Genomic DNA, 27289 nt, shown 5'->3' on the forward strand with positions numbered 1-27289 from the left:
GTAACAACAACAACAACAAAAACTTAGGTAACAGGAGACAAGATTTCATCTGTGAAAAAATAAATTAAAAAAATAAAATTAGTATATGTGAAATTAACTAGTTGATAAGTGAAAAGTTAACTCATAGAAAATAAGCTCTTGGATTTGTTTCTGATTGTAATTATATCAACTGGCAAAGTGTCTGGCACATAATAAATACTCAAAATCTTTTCCATCACTGTCACAACACTTGATCATTACGGTAACTTTGTGAGGTAAGTATAGCCATTATCTTCATTTTATGGTTGAGAAAATTAAGACCCATGAGGGGCAAGTAATTTGGCCATGGCTATACAACAATTAAGTAACAGAAGTGGCACTTAAAATTCAAGTTTTCTAAAACTTTGAGTTAAGTTCTTTTGGTTAAATTAGAGTGAGATCCACAGCGAGATCCAGATTCAATGAAAAGTCTGTGGGTTCAAATACACCAATGTGGCTCAGATGAGGTTTGAACACAGCTCCATTCAATAAAGTCAAAGTATTCAGGTGTATAGTCTTAAGGAGGTATTTCTCTTTTAGTTGCACTGGTGAGAACTTCACCAATAAGCCTCACTAGTATTAACTTGGTGTATGGTTTATTAAGAAAATTCAATATTGAAAAGCATAAATTTACAAGTATACAAACTAGATACCAGTATAGCACAGTGGAAAGTAAGCTTAAGATCTGGGTTCTGGTTCTATCTGTTCCAACAACTGTAGCAAAATGTGTGATGTGAGGCAAATTCTTTACTTTTTCTGTTCTGGGCTTCAAAATTTTCTCATTTGTAAACCGAAGGAGCTATACTAGATAATCTCTGTTGTCCATTCTGACTTAAAATTATATGATTCAAGGATGATTTTTCTTTTCTTTTAAGAATGACTTTTCTCATTAAAATGATTCATTGCTGGGTTTTGAAAAATAAGAATTTCTGGTGCATTTAAGTATTGATTTAACTACTTGTTAGGAAGAGAAACTGTTATCACTACCAATTATGATTAACTTAAAGAGGAAGGATTTTTGACATTATGCAAGTCACTGAGAAAATATGATTTGTATTACTAAAAATCTATTCACACATATATTTCAGGTATTCATCTACGACAAAGAGTGAGACATACTTATAAGGCAGTAGGCACAATATCAAATGTTTCAACTAACTGTAAAACAGTTTGCTGAGCTAAAGTTATATTAGCATATAATTTGCATGTGACTACAAAGACTGTGAAGTCTATTCACAAGTAATTTTCAAGTTAAAAATTCCATTATTATTACACTGAACGATGTCATTTATTGATTTTTCTTTTCTGATGCTTTTCGCCTGACAACATTGGATTTGATTCTCTTCGCTATGGATACTCAACTAAGAGAAGAATATACAGAGATGTAATATTAGGGGCACAAAGGAGGGCTATGACCAGCACAAACCTCTGGAACACAGCTGGGAAAGTACTAAGATCATGAAGATGGAAGAACTGCATACATCCATGAAACAATCCACTGTCTGACAGGGACACTGTTGACAGTGGTTATGATCTTTCATGAAAAATAATTCAGTTCAATTACTCTAATTTCCTTTAATTATTGATATAAAAAAGTCACTGAATTTTGTCTCCTACTATCCATCATTATTGCTGTCATCTCTCCAACTCTGGGTCATTACTCATCTTTCAAACACCCTGGCCTTTTAGTTTCTTGACGTCCTCTCTTCCAATGATCTTGTCTCCATTCTACCTACAATGCTCATTCCCATGGTCATACCTTAGATCTTGTCATCATCAATAACTGCTATCCTTGTATAATCTCAATTCATACACTCCCTCCCCGCAACCACCACTTTCTGTCTTTTCACTCAGAGTCCCATTTAACCAGAATAGTAGTTTTGCTGAGCAAGTGAGACAAAGCCAGAGAAGGACATGGAAGTGAAGATAAAAAAACTGACCATGGATCAAGATGGTTAATTAGTTGAAAGAGTGTATCAAGGCAGGTGATAGATGATAGGCAATGGTACAGAGGTCTCAGTAAAGTCAAATGCTCGCATAGGGGCTCCCGCATAGCTTATTTATTTTACACATAGTAGTTTGTACTTCTTAATCCCCTATCCCTATCCTGCTCCTCCACCCTTCCCTCTCCTGACTAGTAACCACTAGTTTGTTCTCTGTATCTGTGAGTCTCTTGCTGTTTTGTTATATTCATTCGTTTTATTTTTTAGATTCCATGCATAAGTGATAACATATATTTGTCTTTCTCTGACTTATTTCACTAAGCATAATACTCTTCAGCTCCATACATGATGTTGCAAATGGCAAAATTTCATTCTTTTTTTAATGACTGAGTAATATTCCATTGTATATGTATATCACATCTTCTTTATCCATTCATCTGTTAATGGATGCTTAGGTTGCTTTCATACCTTGGGTACTGTAAATAATCCTGCTATGAAGATTGGGGTGCATGCATCTCTTTGAATTAGTGTTTTCACTTATTTAGTCTTTTAAAACACTTTCAGGAGTGAGCTAAGTAATGTGGAAGGCAAAAGGAATATGGCCACAGTTCATGCGTGGGCCTCTATTGAAGGAGGAATTGAATTCCAAATGGGTTTTTCTCAAAGGAAAGAATGGGATAGGGAAAAGAGAGCTGATTGTCCAGATTGAAAATATTTGCTCAAGTACTTATATTTTTTTGCCAAAGGAGAAATAATTTTACTGATTCCTATAAATGGTACGATGGCAACAATGATAATGTACATTCTCACTTTTGATATACTTTCCTAGAATTGTTTTAATAATGTACACTTGTACAATTAACACGAGTGACATGTGTTTCTTCACACTATCTTTAACACAAGGCATTATCATTTCAAATATCTGACAGATGAAAAATGGTATCTCTTTGGTTTTTGTTTACAATTCTTTGATTATTAGTTAGCTTTATTAGCTATTTCTATATCTTCTTTTGAGAACAGCATGTTGATATCTTTTGCCCATTTTGCATTAGGGCACTCAATTTGTTTTTACTAATTTAAAAATGGTCTTAATTTACTAAATATATATATGTATATACATACATATACACACATTTGTATTTTTTAAAATTTTGAAACAATCTCAAATTTATAGAAAAGTTGCATATATCGAAAAATCTTTTTTCTCTGTTTCACTAGAGAATAAGTTCCTGACATGATGACCCATCACTTCTTAATAATTTACAGTATGAGTCCTAGAATGTCCAAGAACATTCCCCTACATAATGATAATATAACCATCTGACTTAGGATATTGATATAATTAGGAAACTGATACTACCATCAAATCTTCAGACCCCATTCAAGTTTTGCCACTTGTCCTAGTATCATCCTTTATTGCAAAAGGACTGAATTCAGAATCATATGTTGCACCCAAGTTGTCTCTTCAGTCTCCTTCAACCTGGAAATTCCTTAGATTTTTCTTGACTTTTATGGTCTTGACACTTTTGAGGATTACAGGCCAGCTATTTGGTAGAATGTTCCCAATTTGGGTTTGTCTGAGGTTTCCTCATGATTAGATTTAAATTATGAGTAGTTGGTAGGAATATCGCAGAAGTGTTGCTGAGATCTTCTCATTGCATGCTATCAGGTGATACATAATTTCAATTTGCCCCATTACTGGTGACGTTAATTTGATTAAGGTGATGTCTGCCAGGCTTCTCCACCATAAAATTATACTTTCCCCTTTGCAGTAGTCAGTATTTTGTAGGGAGGTACTTTGAGGCTATGTAAATATCTTGTTCCTTAATAACTCACTCATTCATTCATTTATTTGTGTCTAAGTATTCGTGGCTTCCTGTTTTATTAAATGGGTTACAATCCATTATTATATTTATATAGTTTGATGCTCAAATTGCCTCTTCTTTAGCCAGTGGGAGTTCTTTTGAGCTGGCTTCTGTATCCTTTTGACATACCCTCATCATTCTTTAAGCATTTCTAAGCATAAAAAGATGTTACAGGTTTATCTTTTTCTTTCCTTTGAATCAAACATTTCTCCATAGAGTTCTGATTCCTTCAAGTGGAGAACCACTAGATATACTCACTGCTATTTCCCTACTCCAAGAGTTTAAGACAGTCTCTTTAATTTTCCTCTATTACTTTTATAATTTTCATTTATTGTATTTAAACCTTTAACTCTTTGGAAATATAGTTTGATGTGAGATATAAGATAAAGATTTCACCATATTATCCTCAAATGATTATACTTTCCACACTTATTTGAAATCTCTCTCCATTATAAAAATGATGTTTGTTCATTATAAAAATTCAAATATATAAAACAGGACTTCTCTGGTGGTGCAGTGGTTAAGAATCCGCCTGCCAATGCAGAGGACATGGGTTCGAGCCCTGGTCCGGGAAGATCCCACATGCCGCGGAACAACTAAGCCCATGCACCACAACTACTGAGCCTGTGCTCTAGAGCCTGCAAGCCACAACTACTGAGCCCGCCTGCCACAACTATTGAAGCTGGTGTACCTAGAGCCTGTGCTCTGCAACAAGAGAAGCCACCGCAATGAGAAGCCCACACACTGCAACAAAGAGTAGTCCCTGCGCGCAGTGACGAAGACCTAATGCAGCGATAAATAAATAAATAAATAAATAATAAATAAATTTAAAAACCAAATATACAAAACATACAAGGAATAGAAAAAAAAAAATCCAAAATCCACCACCCAAAGGTGAACATTGTTAACAGTTTGATGAACATCCTTTCAGACATCTCTCTATGTCAATCCTTCCTTCTCTTACTGAGAAAAAATACTGTGGGATGTTAAGAAGTATGCTGATAAAAATGTTTTTGATTCTGAAAAGAGTATTTTACCAATAAACAAATATAAACTGGGTTATTATAACTACTTATTTGTTTAATTTTGGCATTTCTCTCATAGCCTTTTCAACACTGATATATACTGAGTTTCACAGTATAAGAAGATTTAGCTTAGTCGTTCATGGGTTTATTTGACCAAATATCACTAAGTATATTTAAGAAACTAAATTAACATCTACTGAATTTGTGTTAGAAAAGAATTTGGGAAAAGCTATTTAAAATTTTATGTAAACAGGATTGTACTCTGTGTCCTATTACTATACTCCGCTTTTTCGCTCTATTTTATCTTGGATGCTAAACTCAGTAACCACCCCAGGTCTCTTATGCAGAAAAAGCTGCTGCACAACCTCTCCACTACATCCACTGCTGCAGTCTCCACAGCTACCATCAGCCTTAGATCTTAGTAAAAGCTACAGTGCCCACGAGCCTCCAAAGGATAACTGGATTTCCTTTGGAGGGTGGTGGGCACTTGAGTCTAACTAAGTAAAGTTGCAACTTTGACTACTTTCCTCAATATTTGGGAGATTTGGTTGGCATCCCCTTTGTTCTCCAGTGTCATTTTCAAACCACTCCTCCTCGCCTACTTTCTAGTAAAACAAAACACACAAAAAACTCCATGCCTTTAAAAAAAATATATTTAGCCAACCCCAATCATTCTCTTTTTAAGCTGCTGCCATTATCAAGCTTCTGGACATTTCCCTCTGTCAACTGAAGATGTTGTACCTGGTTTACAGTCCTAATTCAAACACCTTATTCTCAATCAACACTTCTAATCTTGGTAACTTGCTTTGTTCATTTACCCTCACTATTAAGATTAGTCCACTGCCAGTCTACTATCCCTTCTTTTTCTCCTCCCGTATCAACAGCAGCTGTTATCGATTCATTTTCTTTAGCCTAGAGTATGGGGTCCATCATTTTGTTCACCTTTTAATACTTCTCTGCTCTTTGTCCTTCTGCTGACGGCATCTGGCAAAACTTCAATCCTGTTTGCACCCAGGAATCAGCACAGATGCAAGAAAGTCACACAGCCTGACAGACTGGTACCCCCATAAATATTTGATACTTCTCCAGTCCGCGTATTCTTCCAGTCTGTGAAACAACCATTTCAAACCTTCCCCATTTAACCCAAACTCCTAAGAGGTAAGTAACTATTCCTTAGTGGATGATCCTGCCTATTATTCACTAAGTAAAGAGAAGACATCCGTATTTTCAGTGTTACTCAAGACTCTGCCTACAACTGTACAAACCTATTTGTTTGCATTTACACTGTTCTCTTATGCTTCCTTTCCCTCCTTCCCTCCAGTGGAGGAAATGTTATTATATCTTAAAGGTCAGTCCTTCCACACCTGCTCTGAGGCACCTCCTGCTTTTTCCAGAAAACACTCTGACTACCCCCTAACATTTATTTGGTATTTCCTATGTACTAAGCAGTGTTCAAAGAGTATTACTTTTAGACCAATTTCATAGATAGGTAACAGAGGTAGTGAGTGGTTTAAAAATTTTCCTAAGGCATTAGTAATCTGCCCAATGGCATATAGTTAGAAACTGCTGCTACCTCTTCATCCATTCCCTTTTTAATGAATTTTTTCCCACTTACATTTAAACAGAACAAAACAGAAAAAAAACAAAAAACAAAAACAAAAAAAACCAAAAAAAAAACCCCAAACCAAAACCAAAACCAAAAAAAACCCCACAACAACTTTTGTCACCCCAAATCTCTTCCAATTATTGCTTTTTCTCTGTCCCTTCATGAACAAATTTCTTAAAAGAATGGTATGACCCCTGCCTATCTCTCTGAACTCATCTTCCTGTAGCCCTTGCTTTCACTCACTCTGTTTCAGCAACATGGCCTTTCAGGTCCTTGAAAACACCAAGTTCTTTCCTTTCTTACTACACCTGCTGTTCCCTCCTCCAAGAACACTTCTTGGCTTAGTGGTCTTTGTATGACCACCTTCTTATTTCTTATTCTTCAAGTCTCAGGTACAGGTCTTCAGAGAGGCCTCATCTGAACACAACTCAAAGTTTATTTCCCCCACTCAATTTATGGAAAGTGTTCTTTGTCTTTATATTACTTATCACAATTCATAATGGCATATATATCTGTTTGTTTACTTGCTTTTTAAAAAAAAAAATTGTGTGCTTTCTTGCTCAATTGTAACCTATAAATGGTCAAGGATAACAGCTGCTTTGTTTACTACAATAAACCTAGAGCTTAACATAATTCTAGGCTCATAAAAGGTACTCAGGGGCACACAAGGTGCTCACGTCAGAGAAGGTGTTCAATAAATATTGTTAGATATATGCTTACGTCTACTTATATCTGTAAGCGGTACCATCCTAGTTCTAATGTCTGAAAAGCATTCTTGATATTCCCTTCACCCTTTTCCCCAACCTCAATGAAATCAAAGAGATCAGAGAGGTAGCTAGCAATAAGATTAGGTAAGGACATGTAGACCTTATGGATCTCTGTTAGGATATAGGTTTATTATTCTGAATGAGATGAGAATTCATTAAAGGTTTGAGCCAGAGTAGTGATAAGAGCTGACTTATGTTGTAAAACTGTACTGTCTAACAAGATAGCCACTAGTCACATATAGCTACTTACATTTAAATTAATTAAAATAAAATAAAAATTTCAGTGCCACATTTCAAATGCTCATCATCAGTTGCATGTGGCTAGTGGCTGCTATTTTGAACAGCACATAGAAAATTGCCATCCTTGAAGAAAGTTCTATTGGACAACACTACGTTAAAAAGTTCATGAGGGCTGTTTTGGAGAAAAATAGGAGCCACCAAGGAGCAGGGAGCAAGACTAATTAGGAGACTATTCCAAGAGTCCTGGCAAGAAATGTGGGTGACTTAGGTTAGCGTGGTAGAGGTACAGGTTGCAAGAAGTGATCAGGATCTGGATATACTGAAGATACGATTGACATGATTTGCTTATAGATTGAATGTAGGGAGTGAGAGAGAGAAAGGAGTCAAGGGTCAATGATTACTTTACTGAAGGAAAAATAGAAATATGGAAGGAGACACATAAATAAGAGACAGTATGTCTATGGGGAACACGACTGGGATTAGGAATGTGGGAATAAGGTGGAAAATAACAAAACAAAACACATGGATACCAATGAAAATAGCATGCTAGAATGATCAACTAAATTCCATGTACCCAAAGGCCCCCTTGAAGGACAGAAAGAAGAAAGAAAGACAAACATATAAGCAAGTCATTTCTCTTCATTGGTCAAAATGAGGTTCAGGATAATAGTTCTCCCTCTAAAGTTTCAGATACTATCTTTTGACTTTAATTATATCACCCACAGATAAGTAGATAGGTAAAATCCCTCCTTACACTTACATCTTCCTTTCCCCTAGCTCTGAGATTTGATTAATATATCATTTACTATATTCTTTTAATAGAGTAGTTTATAGTATACTTCTATAACTTTATGACTTCTGTTCTGAACTTTTAATCTTACCTAGAAGTTCTCTTTCAAAATTCCTTTCTTGTGAGTGAATTTTCTGCTTGTAACTTCTAAATATATTGTGGTTCTCTGCTTCTCAATCTGAGATCTGTATTTTTGAAATAAAATATACTCTTACATGGCTATGTTTCAGTTACCCAGTTTCATCCCACTAAATCTTTGTGCTAAGAACAAGACTATAGTTAATTTGAGTTATTACTATACTTTGTGCATTGATTCACTAATTCATTAACTATCAACTCAACACTTGTGTCCTAGATTCAGAGAATAAATAGATGAAAAAAGCATAACCCTTTCCTCAAGGATTTCCAATGCGTGAGGGGGAAGATAAGAATGTAGACAAGACAAATTATTAAGTGTAATGAGATTAGTGTTCTGACAGAAGTATGAACAAAGGAATACTAGTAGGAATGTATGGGAAGCATAGCTACAATTTGTCTAGGAAGATACTACAGAAGCTTATATAGAGGTTCCATTTACTCTGGTAAAGAGACTTGGCAGGATAAAAAAAAAATGAAAAAAAAGACTCCTAAAATCTTAAGTAATATTCCTATCCGCTTTCCACTGTTTTTCCACTAGAAATTCTCCTAGGAAGATAACTAGTTCTCTCAGAATTCAGTTCGTTCAATTTAATACAAAACTTTTAGCTACTACTAGCTATTGTTAGCGTAGATATGCAAAAGTAAAATCTTGAATTTCAAAGAAACATATCAAAAAATCATTCTATTTACTGCCAACTTTATGGAAACTCAATATTCAAGACCTAACATATCTATAATTTAAAGAGTAACATTTTACAATATAGTAGGTGTATTAGTTGGCTTGGGGTACTAGAACAAAATACTGGGTGGCTTAAACACCAGGAATTTATTTTGTTGCAGTTCTGGAGACTAGAAGTCCAAGATCATGGTGCTGGCAGGTTTAGTGTTGAGCTGCAGATGGTCACCTTCTCGCTGTGAGCTCACATGGATTTTCCTGGGTGTTTACTCAAGAAGAGAGTGGGGAGCTCGGTGTTTCTCCCTCTTTTTCTTAAGGACACCAATCCTATCAGACCAGGGCTCCACCCTCATGACCTCATCTAACTCTAATTAACTCCCAGAGCCCCCATCTCCAAATATTGGGACTAGGGCTTCATCACATATATTTGGCAGGGGGTGGGGTGGACACAAACATTCAGTCTGTAACAGTTGAATAAGCAGTATGTTAGTAGATTCGTTAATAAATAATAAATAATGACAATATCTTTCTAGTGAGGAAACAGAACTGTGCTTGGGCATACCTGTTAGCAAAGTTTACTTCAAAACAAAGTCAAATTTTAAATTTGTAGACTACCAACTTATTCTCAAAATCAGTTTTTCTATCATTGTTTTATGATTGAGATTATCAGATTTATAACAGTGAAATATCAAAACAAAATTATCTGGGTAATATTATTGTGATATATCTCAGGTTTTTATACCTAGGCTTCAACTTGAAAGTTTAAACTATATGTATGAGCATTTTCCATTGGCAAACCTACCAATAATTTTAAATTAGTTAGTGTAGATTTTAAATGACCTTGTTTTTCTTACTGTAAAAAAATCTTTATATGTTTCAACAGTGCCTTTAGAAGTTATAAAATTATATATTATATCCTCACACACAATAGTGGGACACAGCTATATCCTCTAGTCTTAATTATAGGAAAAGTAAGGACAACTGTAAGGCTTAGCTTTATTGTTTTATAAATGAACCAGTAAAGTTCATTTTAGTGAAATGAGCACACGCCTTTCATAAATTAAAATAAACCTCACATGGTAAAGTACCCATTTTCAAAATTAATTTAATTACATGTTTAAAGTTTAATTACATTTAATTAAGCATTTAAGTTTAATATGAAATAAATGAATTATCAGTTAACTACTATGAAATGAAATACTGCCCTGGTAATTAAAATCTATAAATTTTCCTGTTCCATGCAAAGCTGTTAGTTCTCAAAAATATTCTTAAAATATACTTTAACGACTATATTTCCACATCCAATAAGGTTTAATTTTTCTGGTGCCCAGCTTTGTGTGCAGTACAGTTACTGCAGCAGTAAATGGAGACAGCCTGGCATAGAAAAGAGAGCAGAGGGTTTTGGATACTTGGGTTTGGGTGTCTGCTTAGTCACCCAGAGCCTGAAACAGTGGCAAAGCTGCTCATCGTCTCTGACCTCAAGTTTCCTATAAAGTGGGGATAATATTGCTTCTCTTGGAGGGTTGTTGGGAGGATTCAATGAGATATCCCACAGTCAAATGCCTGGAACAGTGCCTGACACTGAACAGAAAATTGAGAAATGTTAATTCCCTCCTCTCTTTAGTTGCTGAACAAATGAAAAACACTTTGTACTTTCCGACTTAAAGAAAGCTTTATCCTTAATTTTTTTTTTAATTACAAAAGTAACACTATATTATTTTTCATGTATTTACATCATACTTAATGTACATTTTTCATTTTTCATTTCCCTAAGTACTCCATGAATGGAGGCAGTACAGACAGCATTACTGCTAACACAGATTTTTTTAAGTCAGAAAGAACTGACTTTGAATCTGGGTTCCATGATTTATTATTTGACAAATCATGGAAACACTATTTTGACCTATTTCCCAAGTGTACGTATATGTATGTCTGGTTCAGTGAATGACAAAAATTAGGAACTAGTATAATCAATATAATCATTCAAACTTAATAAAAAATTAGTGATATAGGAAGGACAGGTGGTATTCCTCCTAGAACCCCCATACTCCGCCCTTATTTTTCAAAAGAGGATATTTATTTTCACTGAATTTAAGGGATTTGCCCAAGAGTAACAGTAGGATGAACTCAGTACCAGAACCCAGATTTTTAATTTCTTTATCAGTGCTCTTTACTATACAACACAAGAAGATAAAGGTGAAGGCCACCAAAGTCCTTTGAAGCAGTAAGGCAAAGAAAAAAGAGAGGGATCTTCTGACTTAGGTTAATCCTGGTTTGATCACTTAATAGTTGAGGCTCAGATAAATCACCTCTGTGAATTTTGGTATCTTTTCCTGGAAAATGGGAACACTGCACAAACTTTTATAGGACTGATACAAGGATTACACTAGATAACAAATGTAGAGTATGTAGTAGAGTGATTGACACATAGCAGTCATTCATTAATGGCAGCTATTAACACTAAAGCATCATCAAAGCACCACTTTCGGTAAGTCTCCAGCCATATGGACTGGAGAATACACTAATAAATAATTTTTTTGGAAAGAGATTTAATAAAAATAAATAGGATAGTCTCCACTAAATTTTCAGGTAATATTTCTGGGAAAGAGACTCTAGATTTTTAAGTCATTTCCATTCACAACTTCCTATCTATTAAATTTCCATTTAATAACTCATTTCACTTTGAAAATAAAGGTTTTACAGTGCGAAAGAAAACAGAGGCAACAACCTATTCTGTGAATTACCTTCCCTTGATCCAACTGCAATAAGAATTGAAATTAAATATTCCTAATACTTTATAAATTATTCAATGTCAAGTACTGTAATTTTCAGAGTTGTGCTTTAATAGTAACACTATATGTTGTTATTTTATTACTTAAAACTTTTCATTGCAAAACTCAAACTCTAAATTCTCTTGTTATCTAAAAAAATACAGATTATTTTATTTACAGCATAACTAGAAGTAGAAAGCCTTAATAAATAAAATATTGGAAAACATGTACTTGTTTATTTTCTGAAAGAGCATGTATCAAAAAACATGGAGCAAAAGCATGATTTTATACTATTTTCAATGCTATTATTATCAATAAGCAATATTTAGGTATCCATGTGCATTTAGGGCTGAAAGACCCTAATATAGAACTATTTCACATTTTATTGAAAATAAAAACAGCAGGTATTGTAAATTTGGTATCCAGATTTTTCAAGTTGCAAATTAAGAGTAATAGTAGGTCCAACAGTTACAGGATGAGAAAGAGAAGAAAACCACATATAATGAAATAATATGAAACATGTACAATTAAGGTTACATATTATACAGAAAACATTTATTAGGATATGTACCTTTAAATATGCATTCTTTCAAAGACTGTGGTAAATTGAAATCATTAACTTACCAGGGTTCTACATTAAGAGTTGATGATATTTTTTCTGGAAGAAAAAATCCATGCCATTTTGAAGCCTCAATTAGTTCTTGTGGTATCCTTTTTGATACATCATAATAGTGACCAAATCTTGAAGATGATACCGGTCTAGCCTGATAAGAAAACCCATATTGGTTGTTAAAAATTTTTCTTTAAACTGCAATTTATTTATCCTACATTCAGCAAAATTCTGATATATTTATGCATTTTAATGCAAATAAGGAAGAGCTGATATACATAGGCTTATTAAATTTCAAAGAAGCATGCAACAATCTTTATTATTATAAACTATTGATAGTTAGAAATCAACCTTTACATCTCCCAGGTATCTTCACTCCTGGTGGTTCCCTAAGTTTGATAAGAAATTGAACACCTCTTTGCCTTTATACTATACCTTCCTCAGTTCAAAAATTTTATATACATAACTCAATTAACATTTAAGACTTCAAGTTTTAAAAATAAAATAAATTTACAGTTACTAAGAATGAAAAGAAAACTTAAGCCACACTATTTCATTGCTGAGGGGCCCAAAAGAAACTAGCTATTTATATACATTAAACTGAGCATCTTTTAAAAACTAAATTCTCAGAAGACCATGTGTATATATAGTATTCAAAACTTCTTACAAACTTAAAATTGAGCTAACAGTATAAAATATACTGGGATATTCCAGATAGGAACAAGGTACATGATACAGTGGGAGAATGTACATAAGCTCTAATAGTTAAACCAGAAACCTGGCATATTCATGAGTTCATTGATAATTCCTCTTTTGTGCCCTCTACAACAATTTCTCCAACCAATTATCTTTCTTATAAGAAACTCTAATAACTATTGATGCTGAATTTAATTACATAGGATAGTTGAAGCCCAGTAATATAAAATTATTATTACATTACTTTGAATGGACTCTGGGCTGATTTCTTTCATTCATCACATTAGAAATATATCTCTATCCAAATATACCTCTATCCAAAGTTGAACTAGTAACAGATTCCACCTGGCAATAGTTTCTAATAAAATCTCTGATCTAAATTTACTTAAGTTCCACTGTCTTGAATGCTACAAAACAGACAAGTTTCAGAACATTCAACAAAACTAGATAATCTTTACAGAAACTGAAGAACTATACACAGTAGGTTCTTAACTTATTTTACTAAGTAACTGGCAACTTTGAAATTTAGAGAAGAAACAGACATTTGCTTGACACTAGATATTTGCATTTTAAGACTTCAAGAATTCATATTCTTAAATGCCTACAAACATCAAATTATATAGTAATAGAGAATTAAAGTCTAATAGAAACATTATTCTCAGATTCAGAATCTGAGGGTTTGACATTTATTTTCTAGATAAAATAGCTGTTCATTCTTCCATAAGGTACTGTTTATTTTCATTAATGAAAGAGACCTATCAGTTGGCTTAATCTAATCTTTTCAATACAATATAAACAGAAGTATGGTTTCAAAAACATGATTTGTCTATTTGCCACGAAAAGTAACTGACAAATACATTATGTCACATTAAAATTTGTCTCTTAAAAATAGGATGTAAAGTTTTTAAATGTAAAGTTATTAGTCTAAAGCAATTTAAACAAGGTCTGTTCTTTGGCCTATAATCTATTCTTTATCCGGATTATAGTTCAGAATGTTTTTACTGCAATCTCTGCTAGAGCTCATCTTTTTATTGTGTAAGTCCAAACCCCCTTAATGTTTTAGAAAGGCCTTGACTAACTGAACTTTGATCTGATGTCTTCATTGAGAAAAACACCAGGTTGCCCATTTCAGATGCAAATCCCCCTAAGGCCCAATAGAATTTAGTAAAGACAGCAAAAAAGAAGAAACAAGAAGTTTCCAGGATCCTCTTTGAGAATCCTGGGGCACACTGGTGTCCTTAATCCACACTGCTGCATGGATTAAGGTAGGTGATAACCTTTCCTCATTCAAAAGAATAAGCAGAGTGCCTACAAACTGGGTGGAGACTAGGATTTGGTAATAATAAAACACCATGCAATAAAAGCTTGGTCTATGTCAGAAGCCTCTGAAAAGGCCTCAATGTACCACATTCCCAGGCCTAGTAGGGAAGCTTGCAAAAGCCTACCTGAATCAAATAAGCATGAATAATCTATTTTGGCGGACTGGCCATGGGGAGAGAGAAAGAAAGAGAGACTTTTCGCTTCTTTTAAGTTTGAGTTAATAAATTTATTAGTGGACTGAAGGTTCTTGAAATCCTATGCACTTGGAGAAATATGCTAAATTGCCAAGAAGCAAAGTATGCTTTTTAAGTTGCCGTCTCTATCAATGTTTCTAATTATAATATTAAAGTAATAGAAATCTCAGATTTGGGATGAATCAAGGCAGAAAGTTGATTTCATGCTGTGACAGTTTACATATAGAACACAAATAATTAATCAAAATGTAAAAATAAATTTGGAAGCTTTTCTTATTACAACTAAATTATTAATTTTTTAGAAATTAAGATTAGATAGGGCAACTAAAATATTCACAAGGTAGACACTAACCATTTTATTAATGATGAAAAACTTCAATGCTTCAATAAAAAATGAAAATGAAAATTAAATATACTCTTACAGGAAAAACAATTTTGTAAGTTTTTTTCTACCCAACACACATAGCATTAACATATCATCAGATAACTGGAATGCTGTGAAATCTTCTGAGGCTTAGAATTGTAAAACAAAGACTTAAAATATTTCCTCTGAAAAAGGTCATTAAATGCTTTAAATATAATAATAATAATAGTAGTAGTAGCAGTAGTTGTAGTAGTAATGGTAATCCATGAAAACCTATCAACTTCCTGAAAAAGTAAATGCATTAAAAAAATTAAACTATCATCAATAACTATTCCATTTACTCAGTTTGATAAGACACATTGCTTTAGTTTTACATTATGAAAACTTCTGTTTCACATTCATAAACTACCCTTTAACTTTGCCAACTGTGGAAGAGAGTAAAATGGAAATGGTTATGCTAAAGGAAAATGAACTCTAATGGGGTTTCAGGAGGAGCACAGAGCAACAAAACAATACCATCCCTCAACTTAAGTATGTTAGAAAGAAAAAAAAATTTCAGAGAAAAGTTGTACCACAAATAAACAGTCTAAATAAGACATTTTCTTATTATTGTTATCATTTCTTGTTTCTCAGTATGGCATAACAGAAAGCAAGAACCCAAATGGTTACTAAACCATTTTGAACCTCAGTTCAATCACCAGAAATCAGAGCTAATAATAACTATTTCACTAGGCTGTTGTGAGAATCTAATGCAATACTGGAAATGAATATTTTGTAAATTATAAAGTGCTACATAAATATTATTAATTATTATTATTGTGTCATGATTCACCAGAGAATCAGAAGATCCATCACTATCCTTTGCAATTACATTGCTTTATTGGAAAAATGGTATTTGTTGTCATCTACAACATGCACACATCTATCACAGGACTGTTGTAGCTGAACCAGTAAGATGGAAATTCAAAGTGTAATGAGGATTTACTATAATAAAGATCTAATATGCTGTCATAAATTGATGGAGCCATTGTAGGCCTTGGTAGTAGAGCTCTACAATATTGAAAAAATTAAGTCTCAGAACATGCTGTAGGCTATGAATTCTTGGGTTGAAGACGGAATAGGGTTTGATGATTGGATAGGAAAGAAGGAGGCATGGCCATCTAAGAGAGAAAATCAAAATCACAGGATGAGGGAAGGTAGGCTTCTAAAAACTACACACGCCTCCAACAGGAAGAAGCACTACTTTATGCTTTACTGAGCTACTGTTATTTATTTAGGTGTACATATTCTTATCCTTTTTTGCATTCCCTAAATGGGAATATGACTACACTCTTAGGACCTGGTGATGACTTGTATTAAGAGGCATCTCTGATAATCAACCGAATACCTTTCTGTTACGTTATGTTTTGGACTACTTGTTTAATCTTCACTCATAATAGTGTTAACTATAGTTTGTCCCAAGTAAAATACAGAAAACCAGGGTTTTACTGTTGTTGTTTTTAAAATGATAATGGCAAGGTAAGGTCTGGATTAATAAAGTAGATAATGATGAGTGATCCTCAAAGTCTACTCACTCTTGGCAAATCATCATATATAAAATTTCTGTGACAGGCAAATATACATGCCAGTGACATTTCAAAGAAAAGCAAAGAAGCCAGAGATGATTCTATTTTCTAAACTTGACAGAACTTACTTGTAAATACTAGTAAACTTAAGTTTGACCATTGACTGTAACTTCAAAATAAACTGCTAATTTATGTGTATTAATTAATACAACTTGACTCACTTTAACATTTAATTCACATACTATATGTCATTCACTCCTGTATTCAACAAATAACTATTGAGCACCTACCACAAGCCAGTAAAACAAAATAGTAAAAGTCTTTTTCTCTCATTGGTTCACACTCTAGTAGGAGGAGGTGGATGATATATTATCTGCTAGATGATGGCAAGTACCCTGAAGAGAAATATGGTGGTGAAAGGATGAGAAAAAGAGAGAGAGGTTTTATTATATACAGAGTGACAAAGGAAGACATTCCCGATAAAGTGATATTTTAAGGGAGTCCTGAAGAAAACGGGAAAATAAGTCATCTGGAGAACATCATTGTAAGAGCATAATTTTTAAAACACTGAAGCTGTAAGCCTTGAAAACTGAGGCTTATGTGTTAATGTGTAACCTCTGAGAAGTTTACCCCCATAGTAACAACTGCAAGCACACCATACTCTAAAAGTAAAAACAGAGCAAGCAGTATTTACTCATATGTGAAAGGGGGCAGGAATGGCATCTGTAAATACAATACAGAAGGAAACAATTAACTATAAAGAAACAAAGAACTTTCTCCCCAAGTTTAAACAGATTTTATAAGAAGCAGCAAGAAAAAAAGGCTTAAAGTTTCAATCACTTGCATTTTCACTGACAATTTCACTTCAAGAATGTTAAGTGACCAATGAAAAGACCAAAACCTAGCTGAGATAAGAGTAAAAATAAAAGAAATGGAAGATATAAGTATTTTATATGATCTAAAACTGAATTGGTATATTGTCTTTACACAAAAGCTAAATTCAACTTAGAGCTTATGTTCTTAATGACTTTCAGAACATACCAGCAGAAAAAATTAGAAATACAGTCACTCTTTACAGAAGAGTCACCCTTAAGCCCAGTTACTTAAATGAATATGCCAGATTAAAGGCATGAAGTTCTTTGCTATTAGGGTTCTCAAGTGCTAGTCCCTACATTGCTTGTCTGTTTTAATCTTTATAAATTAACTCACATTTTCCCAAGCAGAACAGAATAACTACATTTATTCTGGCCTCTTGTACCCAGTTCTCAATCACATTCTAAGCTATGCCTGCAACAAATTCTGATTACATACAGCTTCCTTTTACTTTTTAATACAAATGTATGGTTTTCTACTGTCCACATATACTGTAATTTATTTAACTAGTTGCTTACTGATGGACATTTAGGTTATTTCCAATCTTCTATTATTAAAAAAATATGCCTCATAAGTAGGTCATACATAATTCATTGTACATCTGAGTAAATATATTCATGATGTAAATTTCCAAAAGAATCAAAGGGTGTACGTTTTTGTAATTTTGAAGGATACTGTCAAATTACCCTCTATGGAAGTTGTACCTATTTACATTTTTACCAGCAAAGTATGAGAGTACTAGTTTCTTCCCACCTTTGCTAATTTAGTGTCTTACCAAACATATTAGATTATTGACAATCTAATAATAGAAAAATGGCAGGCCAGTATAGCTTTAATTTGCATTTCTTTTATTATAATTGAAATTTGGCATCTGTTCTTGTGTGTTTAAGGACTACCTAAGTTTCCTTTTTACTTTTTTCCTGTTTTTAAAAATTTAGCTGGTGGACTATTCCTTATTCTACTATATGAGTTGCAAATAACCCCTCTCTAATTTGCAGTTTGTTCACAGTCATTTAAATACATCACACTTAAAAATGATACTATTCAAATAGCTTTCCCATTTAAATTAGAACAATTTACCACTGCTTAATATCCACCTATTACAACACATTTTATACTTGGTACACAGTTGATGATTAATCAATATTTTCTGACTGAATGAATAAATGGCATTAACATAGGTGCTGGAGATACAACAGAAAATATAATAAAACAAGCTCTCTGTCCTCTAGAGAATTCTGTCTGGTGGAGAAAAGAATTATACTACCAACTAACTATAAAACAATGTAGAGAAGTACTCTAAAATGCATGTGGTGCTATGGAAACAAATATAAGAAATTAGATAATAACATATCATTTGCCCTTGGAGAAGGATGAGTTGAATAAGAAAGTGAAAAGCATCACCAGCAGAAATACAAGCAATTCACAAAGAGCAGTTCTCATAGGATGGGCGAATATAGTGTTTTATATACACACAGGACAGAGACTAAAAAGGTAGGCTTGGATTAAGTGGTATAAATCTTGTATACAACTTGAGAAGTTTATATTTCATATTGTGGGTTTATAATGGGTTTCATCTCACATTCTAATTCTTATTAACTGGTAGTGACCACCCAGACCCTCTGCAGAGAATTCTAAGGCTATGTCTAAGGTTGGCAGGAAGGTAATGTGATTGACAGTCTGCCATGCATTTAGAAGGGGGCAGGAAACAGGAAACCAAATTAGGCATTTTCAGTTAAGGGGTGTTATAAACATATTTCTGTACTTGGGAAAGGTAACACTGATGTCAATGTGGAAGACTAGAGAAGTGTGGAGTATGGGAATTGTCTTATTCAGAAAGAATTTCCCCCTCTTTTCTACCAGTATGATAATGTCTGGTAGACATTAAAGTGTTCTGAAAAATGAATGAAGGAAACAATCAAATGGAGGGGCCTTCAATAGGAGCAGAGTTCATAAGCTTTATTTAGTAGGCAGATTTACTGACATGTGTTTTGACTTCTCAGAAAATTTCCCCTCACATCCTGTCTCTTAGTTTATCCTAGGCAGGAGAGGTTACCAGACAGCTTGAAAATGTAATGGTTGAAAATGAAATGTACAAGAATACAAACAGTAATTCCAAAGAACCACTACTTATATTGAATATTTATAGGTAACTATACTAGATAGAAATGGCTTAATTAGTTCACTTACTCTGTCTTGCAACCCTAGAATAAAAGATTCTATAGGGAGATTATGGAAGAAATGCAATAATCTATTTGGGTGAAAAAAAAACAAACCATAATTTTATTTTTAGGAAATATCATCCCATTTACAATAGCATCAAAAACAATAAAATACTTAGGAGTAAATTTAACGAAGGAGGTGAAAGATCTCTACTCTGAAAGCTACAAGACATTGATGAAAGAAACTGAAGAAGACACAAATAAATGGAAAGGTATTCCATGTTCATGGGTTGGGAGAATTAATATTGTTAAAATGTTAATACTACCAAAAGCCATTTATAGATTCAATGCAATCCCTATCAAGATTCTAATGTCATTTTTTACAGAAGTAGAAAAAAACACTACTAAAATTTATATGAAACCACAAAAGACCCCAAAAAGCCAAAGAAATTTTGAGAGAGAAGAACAAGGTAGGAGGCATCATACTTCCTGATTTCAAGCTATACTATAAAGCTATATTAATCAAAACAGTATGATACTGACATAAAAACAGACAAATAGACCAGTGGAACAGACTTGAAAACCCAGAAATAAACCCAAGCATATATGGTCAACTAACATTTGACAAGGTAGCCAAGAAAGAATATTCAATACAGAAAAGACATTCTCTTCAATAAATGGTGCTGGGATAAGTGGATATTCACATGTAAAAGAATGAAACTGGACCCCTATCTTACTCTACTCACAAAAATTAACTTGAAACGCATTAAAGACTTAAATGTAAGACCTGCAACCATGAAACTCCTAGAAGTAAACACAGGAATAAAGCTCCTTGACATGGGTCTCGGTAATAAGTTTTTGGATATGACAACTAAAGCATATGCAACAAAATAAAAAATAAACAAGTATGTCTATATCAAATTAAGAAGCTTCTGTACAGCCAAAGAAACCATCAATAAAGTGAAAAGATAGGGAGGAGAGAAGATGGCGGAAGAGTAAGACGCGGAGATCACCTTCCTTCCCACAGATACAGTAGAAATACATCTACACGTGGAACTGCTCCTACAGAACACCCACTGAACGCAGGCAGAAAACGTCAGACCTCCCAAAAGGCAAGAAACTCCCCCCGTACTTGGGTAGGGCAAAAGAAAAAAGAAATAACAGAGACAAAAGAATAGGGAAGGCACCTGCACCAGTGGGAGGGAGCTGTGGAGGAGGAAAGATTTCCATGCACTAGGAAGCCCCTTCGCGGGCAGAGACTGCGGGTGGCAGAGGGGAGAAGCTTCGGAGCCACGGAGGAGAGCGCAGCCACAGGGCTGCGGAGGGCAAAGCGGAGAGATTCCCGCACAGAGGCTGGGCGCCGACCAGCACTCACCAGCCCGAGAGGCTTGTCTGCTCACCCGCCGGGGAGGGCGGGGCTGGGAGCTGAGGCTCGGGCTTCGGTTGGATGGATCGCAGGGAGAGGACTGGGGTTGGCGGCGTGAACACAGCCTGAAGGGGTTAGTGCACCACAGCTAGCCGGGAGGGAGTCCGGGAAAAAGTCTGCAGCTGCCAAAGAGGCAAGAGACTTTTTCTTCCCTCTTTGTTTCCTGGTGCGCGAGGAGAGGGGATTCAGAGCGCCGCCTAAACGAACTCCAGAGACGGGCGCGAGCCGTGGCTATCAGCGCGGATCCCACAGCAACAGGGGCGCAGAGGGAAAAACGGAGAGATTCCCGCACAGAGGCTCAGCGCCGAGCAGCGCTCACCAGCCCGAGAGGCTTGTCTGCTCACCCGCCGGGGCAGGCGGGGGCTGGGAGCTGAGGCTCGGGCTTCGGTGCTAGCCGGGAGGGAGTCCGGGAAAAAGTCTGCAGCTGCCGAAGAGGCAAGAGACTTTTTCTTACCGCTTTGTTTCGCGGCGCGCAAGGAGAGGGGATTCAGAGCGCCACCTAAACGAACTCCAGAAATGGGCGCGAGCCGCGGCTATCAGCGCGGACCCCAGAGACAGGCGCGAGCCGCGGTTATCGGCGCGGACCCCAGAGACAGGCGTGAGATGCTGGGGCTGCTGCTGCCGCCTCCAAAAATCCTGTGTGCGAGCACAGGTCACTCTCCACACCACCCCTCCCGGGAGCCAGTGCAGCCCGCCACTGCCAGGGTCCCGTGATCCAGGGACAACTTCCCCGGGAGAACGCACTGCACGCCTCAGGCTGGTGCAACGTCACGCCGGCCTCTGCCGCCGCAGGCTCGCCCCGCCTCCTCTGTACCCCTCCCTCCCCACGGCCTGAGTGAGCCACAGCCCCCAAAGCAGCTGCTCCTTTAACCCCGTTCTGTCTGGGCGGGGAACAGACGCCCTCAGGCGACCTACACGCAGAGGCGGGTCCAAATCCAAAGCTGATCCCCAGGAGCTGTGCGAACAGAGAAGAGAAGGGGAAATCTCTCCCAGCAGCCTCAGAAGCAGCGGATTAAAACTCCACAAACAACTTGATGTGCCTGCATCTGTGGAATACCTGAATAGACAACGAATCATCCCAAATTCAGGAGGTGGACTTTGGGAGCAGGATATATTAATTTTTCCCCTTTTCCTTTTTTTTGTGAGTGTATATGTATATGCTTCTGGGTGAGATTTTGTCTGTATAGCTTTGCTTTATAATAGCTTTATTTTACTTCACTATATTATAGCCTCTTTCTTTTTCTTTCTTTCTTTCTTTCTTTCTTTCTTTCTTTCTTTCTTTCTTTCTATTTTTTCTCCCTTTTACTCTGAGCCGTGTGGACGAAAGGCTCTTGGTGCTCCAGCCAGGCATCAGGGCCGTACCTCTGAGGTGGAAGAGCCAACTTCAGGACACTGGTCCACAAGAGACCTCCCAGCTCCACGTAATACCAAACGGCAAAAATCTCTCAGAGATCTCCAGCTCAACATCAAGACCCAGCATCACTCAATGACCAGCAAGCTACAGTGCTGAACACCCTATGCCAAACAACTAGCAAGACAGGAACACAGCCCCATCCATTAGCAGAGAGGCTGCCTAAAATCATAATAAGGCCACAGACACCCCAAAATACACCACCAGACGTAGACGTGTCCACCAGAAAGACAAGATCCAGCCTCATCCACCAGAACTCAGGCACTAGTTCCCTCCACCAGGAAGCCTACACAACCCACTGAACCAACCTTACCCACTGGGGACAGATACCAAAAACAACGGGAACTACGAACCTGCAGCCTGTGAAAAGGAGACCCCAAACACAGTAAGATAAGCAAAATGAGACGACAGAAAAACACACAGCAGGTGAAGGAGCAGGGTCAAAACACACCAGACTTAACAAATGAAGAGGAAATAGGTAGTCTACCTGAAAAAGAATTCAGAATAATGATAGTAAGGATGATCCAAAATCTTGGAAATAGAATAGACAAAATGCAAGAAACATTTAACAAGGACGTAGAAGAACTAAAGAGGAACCAAGCAATGATGAAAAACACAATAAATGAAATTAAAAATACTCTAGATGGGATCAATAGCAGAATAACTGAGGCAGAAGAAAGGATAAGTGACCTGGAAGATAAAATGGTGGAAATAACTACTGCAGAGCAGGGTAAAGAAAAAAGAATGAAAAGAACTGAGGACAGTCTCAGAGACCTCTGGGACAACATTAAACGCACCAACATTCGAATTATAGGGGTCCCAGAAGAAGAAGAGAAAAAGAAAGGGACTGAGAAAATATTTGAAGAGATTATAGTTGAAAACTTCCCTAATATGGGAAAGGAAATAGTTAATCAAGTCCTGGAAGCACAGAGAGTCCCATACAGGATAAACCCAAGGAGAAACACACCAAGACACATATTAATCAAACTGTCAAAAATTAAATATAAGGAAAACATATTAAAGGCAGCAAGGGAAAAGCAACAAATAACACACAAGGGAATCCCCATAAGGTTAACATCTGATCTTTCAGCAGAAACTCGGCAAGCCAGAAGGGAGTGGCAGGATATACTTAAAGTGATGAAGGAGAAAAAGCTACAACCAAGATTACTCTACCCAGCAAGGATCTCATTCAGATGTGATGGAGAAATTAAAACCTTTACAGACAAGCAAAAGCTGAGAGAGTTCAGCACCACCAAACCAGCTTTACAACAAATGCTAAAGGAACTTCTCTATGCAAGAAACACAAGAGAAGGAAAACACCTACAATAACAAACCCAAAACATTTAAGAAAATGGAAATAGGAACATACATATCGATAATTACCTTGAATGTAAATGGATTAAATGCTCCCACCAAAAGACACAGGCTGGCTGAATGGATACAAAAACAAGACCCATATATATATGCTGTCTACAAGAGACCCACTTCAGACCTAGAGACACATACAGACTGAAAGTGAGGGGATAGAAAAAGATATTCCATGCAAATGGAAATCAAAAGAAAGCTGAAGTAGCAATTCTCATATCAGACAAAATAGACTTTAAAATAAAGACTATTACAAGAGACAAAGAAGGACACTATATAATGATCAAGGGATCGATCCAAGAGGAAGGTATAACAATTGTAAGTATTTATGCACCCAACATAGGAGCACCTCAATACATAAGGCAAATACTAACAGCCATAAAAGGGGAAATCGAAAGCAACACAATCATAGTAGGGGACTTTAACACCCCACTTTCACCAATGGACAGATCATCCAAAATGAAAATAAATAAGGAAACACAAGCTTTAAATGATACATTAAACAAGATGGACTTAATTGATATTTATAGGACATTCCACCCAAAAACAACAGAATACACATTTTTCTCAAGTGCTCATGGAACATTCTCCAGGATAGATCCTATCTTGGGTCACAAATCAAGCCTTGGTAAATTTAAGAAAATTGAAATCGTATCAAGTATCTTTTCCGACCACAACGCTATGAGACTAGATATCAATTACAGGAAAAGATCTGTAAAAAATACAAACACCTGGAGGCTACACAATACACTACTTAATAACGAAGTGATCACTGAAGAAATCAAAGGGGAAATCAAAAAATACCTAGAAACAAATGACAATGGAGATACGACGACCCAAAACCTATGGGACGCAGCAAAAGCAGTGCTAAGAGGGAAGTTTATAGCAATACAAGCCTACCTCAAGAAACAGGAAACATCTCGAATAAACAACCTAAACTTGCACCTAAAGCAATCAGAGAAAGAAGAACAAAAAAACCCCAAAGCCAGCAGAAAGAAAGAAATCATAAAGATCAGGTCAGAAATAAATGAAAAAGAAATGAAGGAAACAATAGCAAAAATCAATGAAACTATAAGCTGGTTCTTTGAGAAGATAAACAAAATTGATAAACCATTAGCCAGACTCATCAAGAGAAAAAGGGAGAAGACTCAAATCAATAGAATTAGAAATGAAAAAGGAGAAGTAACCACTGACACTGCAGAAATACAAAAGATGATGAGAGATTACTACAAGCAACTCTATGCCAATAAAATGGACAACCTGGAAGAAATGGACAGATTCTTAGAAATGCACAAACTGCCGAGACTGAACCAGGAAGAAATAGAAAATATGAACAGACCAATCACAAGCACTGAAATTGAAACTGTGATTAAAAACCTTCCAACAAACAAAAGCCCAGGACCAGATGGCTTCACAGGCGAATTCTATCAAACATTTAGAGAAGAGCTAACACCTATCCTTCTCAAACTCTTCCAAAATATTGCAGAGGGAGGAACACTCCCAAACTCATTCTATGAGGCCACCATCACACTGATACCAAAACCAGACAAAGATGTCACAAAGAAAGAAAACTACAGGCCAATATCACTGATGAACATAGATGCAAAAATCCTCAACAAAATACTAGCAAACAGAATCCAACAGCACATTAAAAGGATCATACACCATGATCAAGTGGGGTTTATCCCAGGAATGCAAGGATTCTTCAACATACGCAAATCAATCAATGTGATACACCATATTAACAAATTGAAGGAGAAAAACCATATGATCATCTCAATAGATGCAGAGAAAGCTTTTGACAAATTCAACACCCATTTATGATAAAAGCCCTGCAGAAAGTAGGCATAGAGGGAACCTTCCTCAACATAATAAAGGCCATATATGACAAACCCACAGCCAACATTATCCTCAATGGTGAAAAACTGAAACCATTTCCACTAAGATCAGGAATAAGACAAGGTTGCCCACTCTCACCACTATTATTCAACATAGTTTTGGAAGTGTTAGCCACAGCAATCAGAGAAGACAAAGAAATAAAAGGAATCCAAATCGGAAAAGAAGAAGTAAAGCTGTCACTATTTGCAGATGACATGATACTATACATAGAGAATCCTAAAGATGCTACCAGAAAACTCCTAGAGCTAATCAATGAATTTGGTAAAGTAGCAGGATACAAAATTAATGCACAGAAATCTCTTGCATTTCTATACACTAATGACAAAAAATCTGAAAGTGAAATTAAGAAAACACTCCCGTTTACCATTGCAACAAAAAGAATACAATATCTAGGAATAAACCTACCTAAGGAGACAAAAGACCTGTATGCAGAAAATTATAAGACACTGATGAAAGAAATTAAAGATGATACAAATAGATGGAGAGATATACCATGTTCCTGGATTGGAAGAATCAACATTGTGAAAATGACTCTACTACCCAAAGCAATCTACAGATTCAATGCAATCCCTAACAAACTACCAATGGCATTTTTCACAGAACTAGAACAAAAAATTTCACAATTTGTATGGAAACACAAAAGATCCCAAATAGCCAAAGCAATCTTGAGAACGAAAAATGGAGCTGGGGGAATCAGGCTCCCTGACTTCAGACTATATTACAAAGCTTCAGTAATCAAGACAGTTTGGTACTGGCACAAAAACAGAAATATAGATCAATGGAACAGGATAGAAAGCCCAGAGATAAACCCACACACATATGGTCACCTTATCTTTGATAAAGGAGGCAAGCATATACAGTGGAGAAAAGACAGCCTCTTCAATAAGTGGTGCTGGGAAAATTGGACAGGTACATGTAAAAGTATGAAATTAGAACACTCCCTGACACCTTGCACAAAAATAAACTCAAAATGGATTAAAGACCTAAGTGTAAGGGCAGACACTATCAAACTCTTAGAGGAAAACATAGGCAGAACACTCTATGGCATACATCACAGCAAGATTCTTTTTGACCCAGCTCCCAGAGAAATGGAAATAAGAACACAAATAAACAAATGGGACCTAATGAAACTTAAAAGCTTTTGCACAGCAAAGGAAACCATAAACAAGACCAAAAGACAACCATCAGAATGGGAGAAAATATTTGCAAATGAAGCAACTGACAAAGGATTAATCTCCAAAACATACAAGCAACTCATGCAGCTCAATATCAAAAAAACAAACAACCCAATCCAAAAATGGGCAGAAGACCTAAATAGACATTTCTCCAAAGAAGATACACAGATGGCCTACAGACACATGAAAGAATGCTCAACATCATTAATCATTAGAGAAATGCAAATCAAAACTACAATGAGATATCATCTCACACCAGTCAGAATGGCCATCATCAAAAAATCTAGAAACAATAAATGCTGGAGAGGGTGTGGAGGAAAGGGAACACTCTTGCACTGTTGGTGGGAATGTAAATTGATACAGCCACTATGGAGAACAGTATGGAGGTTC

At 36.0% G+C, this 27289-nt stretch overlaps 1 protein-coding gene across 2 annotated transcripts in view; it reads right to left on the reverse strand.

Moving 5' to 3' along the window:
• Positions 1-27289, reverse strand: part of ELP4 (elongator acetyltransferase complex subunit 4) — a 235213-nt gene that overhangs the window by 150489 nt on the left and 57435 nt on the right. For both annotated transcript variants that reach the window (XM_082343808.1, XM_082343807.1), the window contains exon 5: positions 12464-12603. In XM_082343808.1, coding sequence (XP_082199934.1) covers positions 12464-12603 — 140 coding nt within the window. The remainder of the gene's footprint in view (positions 1-12463; positions 12604-27289) is intronic.

The sequence above is a fragment of the Balaenoptera borealis genome, assembly GCF_965194805.1.
Source record: "Balaenoptera borealis genome assembly, chromosome: 11".
Lineage (NCBI taxonomy): Eukaryota > Metazoa > Chordata > Mammalia > Artiodactyla > Balaenopteridae > Balaenoptera > Balaenoptera borealis.